The 6,224-nt window shown below is 41.0% G+C and overlaps 1 protein-coding gene across 1 annotated transcript in view; it reads left to right on the top strand.

Annotated features, from left to right (window-relative positions):
* Nucleotides 1-1,523: 1,523 nt before the first annotated feature.
* The window catches only part of LOC103778342 (carbonic anhydrase 5B, mitochondrial-like), a gene marked incomplete at its 5' end in the record, with an annotated part of 10,695 nt that continues 5,994 nt past the window's right edge, over nucleotides 1,524-6,224 (top strand). Inside the window, 2 exons of the mRNA XM_008945925.1 lie at nucleotides 1,524-1,748; nucleotides 5,766-5,884. Of these exons, the coding sequence (XP_008944173.1) occupies nucleotides 1,524-1,748; nucleotides 5,766-5,884 (344 nt within the window). The remainder of the gene's footprint in view (nucleotides 1,749-5,765; nucleotides 5,885-6,224) is intronic.

Raw genomic sequence — 6,224 nt, 5'->3', positions numbered from 1 at the left:
GCAGTAGCCAGAGCAGAGCTGTGGCACTTTCGGAGAGTATTTCTCTCGCCTGCCTCTGCTGTTGCCATGGCGAAACATGCGAAACTTACTGCGCAGGGAAATAAGTTGTGTTTAAGTTGGGTAGCCATGGTGATATTCTGTAGGTTCTGTTGAAGTTTGTTTTCAGAAAGCGAGGAAACTCATAGAAACCATCAATGCTGTTTGGAAACCCCCCACCTATCCCATCTTGATTTGTATATCGGTAGAAGTAAGTAGAAATATCCAGTGACTATCACAGAATAGGAATATTAGTGAAGTTATATACCTGAAAGAACCAGTAATTGTAAAGGCTAAATTTAGTAGTGAGAATAGTACGTGTTTTTATGTAAAACATGTTATGTAGCCATGGATAGATGCATAGACAACAACAACAAAAAAAATATAAAAGAATGATCAATGTGATAAAAATTTGAACATGTTTGACAGAGTTATCCTCTGTGTTCCCAGCAAAGTATTTACGTCAAACTGGATTTTTCATCTCGTTTGATGACACTATACAGGCAGCTAAAGTTTGTGTCTTGCTGAGGAAATCGTGGGGGGAAAGTTGTTGAACCACTTTGCTTGTGAGTGGTTTGTTAAAATATTCCATATATTTTTTTTTCTTCCTCTTTTGAAGGCCCACCAGCAGCTGTAGCTTAAGAAGTCAGCAGTAACATAATGTTTCAGAACTTCCCAGTTTGGGGTTCAGGGGGTGGACAGGGCTCAAAAGCTCAGACCTTTTGCCTGTGGGTCATTGATGTTGAGGGACAGCAGCTGGACAAATGTTCCCTGTCCACACAGATCTCACTTCTATTTTCAAGCAGAATAAAATCCTGTGGAAACTGTATTCATGCATCTGCTCTGCTCCTGCCAGTTTGACATGCACAAGCTGCCCCCAAAATTGGTAGTTTAGGATTTTGCAGGTGTGGGGATCAGCCCTAGGTTGTGACTATGTGAAGTTGTCTTGGTCAACATTGGTGTAGGTGCTTCAGGAGTGGTGTAACCCCTAACTAAGCACACGTAGGTGAAAGATGCCATTGCAGCAGCAGTGCAGCCCTTAAGCACATTTAGGCAAAAGAGAGGCACCTTCCAGAGAATATTTTTGCTTTGCAGTGGGAGTTACTCTGTGGTTGGTGCAGTCTGAGCTCAGTTGATGGTACTGCTAGATAAGAAAATTTGAAGTGGTGTAACTCTGGCAAGCTTGAGGGGAAAAAAAAAAAAAACTGCCTAAAAATCAATTTGTAATAAAAGGAAAATGGTTTTCTGATAATTAAGAGGACAGAATTTCTCTGAAGAGGGTTTTGCAGATACAGGAAGTTATCAACACAATTGTCAGTCAAACTGCAGAACTTTTGTGTATCTCTGAGTCATGCAACTGGAATGTATTATTTTACTTCCCTGGGCATCAGCTGACTTAATTTAGCTTTTGAAGCCAATATGCCAAAGCATCTTCTCTTGCCAAAAAATTCTGAAGTATTTAGTTAGAAGTTCTGTATCATGGGTAGAGCCTGACTCTCTTCATCATCTTCCAGTGCATCCCCTCTGGCAGAGTCCACTTACAATCCCCGGGGGCACCCGGCAGTCTCCTATCAATATCCAGTGGAGAGACAGTGTTTACGACCCCTTTCTGAAGCCTCTGAAAATCAGCTACGATCCTGCAACGTGTCTTCACATCTGGAACAATGGATATTCGTTCCTGGTTGAGTTTGATGATTCTACTGATAGATCAAGTAAGCAAAACTGAGAGAAAAAAAATCTATTTCATGTCTTATTAATTCTTAGAGAGAAGTGTTTGTGTGCTGTGAAACCTCGGGTTCAATAACACACAAATGTTGAAAATTAACATATAGCAGAAGAAAGCTTTAGCTAAATGCAGATTTACCATGCTGGGAATTGTAATGCAGAAGTTCTACACAGGCCTCACTTTTATTATGTATTTATTCCAAGGGAAATGGTGCACAAATCCTCTGTTGTAGGTTGAGATTTCTTATTGCACAAGCCTTAATACCTTGCCTTTTGATTAGGTCTTGTAATATCATTGCTTTGTCTGCATGAGTCAATCTTCAGCCATAGGTATGTGTATATACTTCATTTTAAAGGAGATATTATCATTATACTTAATTAATCTGACTCTTATCTGTTGTGGTGTTAACCAATACATTTAATGTGTTTGAACTAATCAGCAGCAAAATGACTTTCAGTTGGAAAGCATACAGACTTATCTGCTTAAGCTTTTGGAGAATTAAATAACACCAAGCTGCTACCACAGGCAGGAGGTGCCTGTGTTCCTGTTGTTTTAGTAGAAGGAGGAGTCTATGCATGGAAAATCCAATTACACATTCCAGCAACTTGTTGTGAGTAAGTGCACTGACCTGAGCAGTTAATTTTTTTTTTTTGGCAGTGTTCAATAGAGTCAAGTGAGTTAGAGTCAAGATATTGCTACTAAATTCCAGATTTCCCACCTGTTGTTCCTTTAAAAAGTTGTTGTTACCAAAGGACATTGCTGTTGTGTGTGAAGAAGGTATTTCATAAAGGTGGGTGAACTGATAGCAGTTGGTCAGGGGTGTTGTGAAGTGTGTGATTCATGCCAATTACTCAGCTTGTCCTGGAGGGGAGAACTGAGGGACCCTGGGCAAGTTTGAACCTGGTGGATTAGAGTAGTAGATATTTAAGGTGACAGCTCACTGTGAGGGATATTAGAGCTTGGTAAAGGATTTAGTCATGCTCTAGGGAAGGAAGCTTTTGGCACTTTGTCTCCATGGTACCAGTGGTTTTGGGTAATGTTTGGAAAGAGGCTGATAAAACAGTGCAGCAAAAATGGTAGTGGTGGATCACATGGAGATGTCAGGGGCTTGTGTGACTTTTTTTTCTTTATTATTTGATTGTCTTATTGTTTATAGCTGTTCACCCAGTTTATTGGCTTCCACCCAGGGAGTATTCTTGCCCTTGTTCATTTGAGTGCTGTGATATGTAATGAAGAAACCAAGTAGTGCCCTTCTGTTTTTACAGCCCAAATTAATATTGTGTTAATGAGGTAGGGCTGGGGGAGGGACTAAGATGGAGACACCACTTGTTAGTTCATCAGTGGTTTTAACTTACTAACTTTAGATTGCTTTTGCTTTTAACACTCCTTGACTTGGTACAGCCATACCCCATGATCTGTTGAAGATGGGTCCTGAAAAGTGTAACAGTTTGCAGTTTGATGGATAACAAAGCCACTTTTTTTTTCCTGGAAGAATTGATGGAATGGATAATAATTGCCTGCAGGAGATTAAATATGCAACATTTAAATACTCGGGGACAATTTTTGGGATGTAGAGGCAAGCATGGGATCATCAGGGGATTGGATTGTTGGAGGGGTGCTGGCCTTTCAGAGGCTGGCTGGTCAGCTCTGAAAACTCTTTTCCACTTCATCTCTGAGACTGAACACTTGAGGTCAGTCTTGAAGTGTGAGAATTCTTGCTGCCTCTTTCTAGCTGACTGTCTTTTCATCATTATCATCATCTCCCTCAAATGAATTAAAGTCAGTGAAGGGTGATGATGGATGGTGTTAAACCATCAGTGGCAGGACAATAAAGTGACAGACCAAGAAACAACAGATCAGGGGGTGTTGCTGTATAAATGGCTGAGTTTTCAAGTGCCTGCCTCTCTCCTCTGCCTCTCTCTCTTCACTGTTGCCATTTCTGGTTTTTCTTTCTGCCAGCTTCTGTCTAGCAATAATAGAAGTCCAGAGAAGGAAGCTTGTGAATTATGAAGGAGGGGAAAAAAAAAAGGCAACGAAGTTGAAACAGAAGATGAAAGACAAACCAAAACGTGCACCCAGAATAGACAAAGATGCTCAACTCCTGAGATGAGGCAAAACAAGACTTGGGCAAAAGATGAAGGTAGTGCTGCTGTGGGGTGCTTGCTTGTGAGCAGAATGGGAGGATGAAGAAGAAAGAGGGCGTGGGGAAGGTATGTAGAGAACAGGGCCCTGTCTGGGTGCATGAATGCCGTCTGCTGGAAGGAAATGAAACTGAAACACAGCTAGGGCTGCAGTGAAAACCTGGTGTGAATCTTACCCCTGGTTCTTGTTAGAGTTCCTTTAAACTTCTCTTGTGTGTGGAAATTACCAAGTCTGGTAAATTGAGAGAGAGTGAAATGGCAAAAAAGGCTTGTGAAGGGACTGTAAGTTGCTTTTTGTTTCCTGTTGGTGTCCACTGTAGGAACCTGGTGTTCTACATATATATGCCTGTGCCTAACTTTGCTCCTGAGGCAGACATTGAAGTGAATGTGATTGCTAAGGTGATTGTAATCACTTGGGGGTTTGCACCATCACATAATGAGGAATGGATAGTTTTAGAGCACAGAATCTTTAATTCTGAAGGGCTTGGCAGTCTGGGCTACATCTTCATCCTATCACTGAAACTTTCTCTGCCATGACTTTTTTTAGTGGTGGTCAGTATTGCATCTATGCTAAGAGCTCAGAAGCAGTGAATGAAATTAATTAAATTCTAATTTGCATAGCTTGTTTTAGCTTGCTGTTTTATTACAAGCAGACCTATCTAGGTAAAATTTCAAAATTGCTGGCTGGCTTTCAGGAAAGAAAAAAAAAAAAGACAAGAAAAGCTCTTAATGCCTCTCATAGTTTTCTCCTTAGTATGAAAGTGATTAACTTCTTTTCACAAGTAGTGTTGGGATTATGGACTTCATACAGTGTTTTGCTATAAAATTTAACTGGGATGTACAATTAAAATCAGCAAATGAGACTTCACAGCTACATATTTGTTGTCATTCCTTTGGAAGTAATGATGTTTTTGGTTAACAGACACCAGATGCTGTGATGTAATAACTTTGCAGGGTGTTCCTGGTTCTGTTGGGAGGAAATGAGCAAATTCCAGCAGTATGCAGAAAACTAGGCGTAGACTTTCTCATTCATGTGTTTGTGAGATGATGAGAGGCCTTCTGAAATCAGGAGAGCAAACAATATCCACCTTTACTCGTGGCTAAAAAGTGCATTAAAGCTTCCAAAGACACCAAATCTTGCCCATAGGCAGACTGGATGTTTAGAGAGCAGAGTGTAGCTTGAACAATTGACAGTAGGCACAATATTAGAGTATTTCTGGCTGTGCAGGAAATCTTTTAACATGGGTACAGTCTGAAAAGCTGCATTGAAGCAGAACAGTGTGCTTGGGTTTTTTGTAACTTAGAAAAAAGCAGAATTGAACGTGGAGCACAAAGTAGTCATTCTTCTGGCAAAAATGGGATTTTTGAAGTCTTGTAGTGTCATGGAAAATTTCATTATTTTTCACAGATATTGAGGCTTTGCTGGGATGTAATTTATATATGTGTTAATTGCTTTGTCATCATACATGCTTCTTCTGGTAAGGCAGTTCTCCTAGGCCTGCTTAAAGAGAAGAGTTTAGAATGTAACATGTCATCACCATGACTCTGCCCAACTTGATATGAATTGGGGGGAAAAAATTCCCTTGAAGGGGACATAGGTGAGACTGTTTAGCTTATCTTCCATTTGATATAGCTGATTCAGACTGCAGGGGAAAACCATGAGGTGTTTGCTTCAACAACTGTATCATAGCAAAGTAAAGTATAAAAGTAGCCAAGCAACAGGAGACTTTCAGTTAAGGCTTTTGCTCCACTTCATTATTTTTCTTCCTGGGCAAATTTGTTTTAAGGAGGATCCTGCTGTGTTACTTGTCTGGACAATTCTAAATCATGTTTATTAACATGTGTCTTGTTTTCCTTTTCAGCAATCTTTGGAGGTCCCTTGGAAAACCAGTACAGGCTAAAGCAGTTCCACTTCCACTGGGGAGCTATAAACGACTGGGGTTCAGAGCACACAGTTGACAGTAAATTTTACCCAGCAGAGGTATGAGATAAAATGCTGAGCAGTGCAAATGCTCGTGGGGACTGGAGGCTGGGTCTCTGGCTCTCTATGACTATACTGCATGCTAGAAAACTCCCAGTTTGATGAATTGCAGCTCACTGGTAAGGATCAGACCTGGTAGGTGCCACAGCTCATACATAGTTTTATTAGTAAGTTCATATTCATTGTGTTTTCTGGAGGACACAGTCTTAAAATTGACCATTGGCCCCATTACTGAAAGCTTCAGGAATGTTTTCTTCTCCCTGAATGTCCCCAGGGGTAGCAGCCAGACAAGCCAGTGGCAGGGGGGGGGGGGAGCCCCGGCGTTCCGGCCCCGCCACGC

This window comes from Merops nubicus, unplaced genomic scaffold (assembly GCF_000691845.1).
Source record: "Merops nubicus isolate BGI_N331 unplaced genomic scaffold, ASM69184v1 scaffold6248, whole genome shotgun sequence".
Taxonomy (NCBI): Eukaryota; Metazoa; Chordata; class Aves; order Coraciiformes; family Meropidae; genus Merops; species Merops nubicus.
This window is presented reverse-complemented; position numbering and strand designations above follow the sequence as displayed.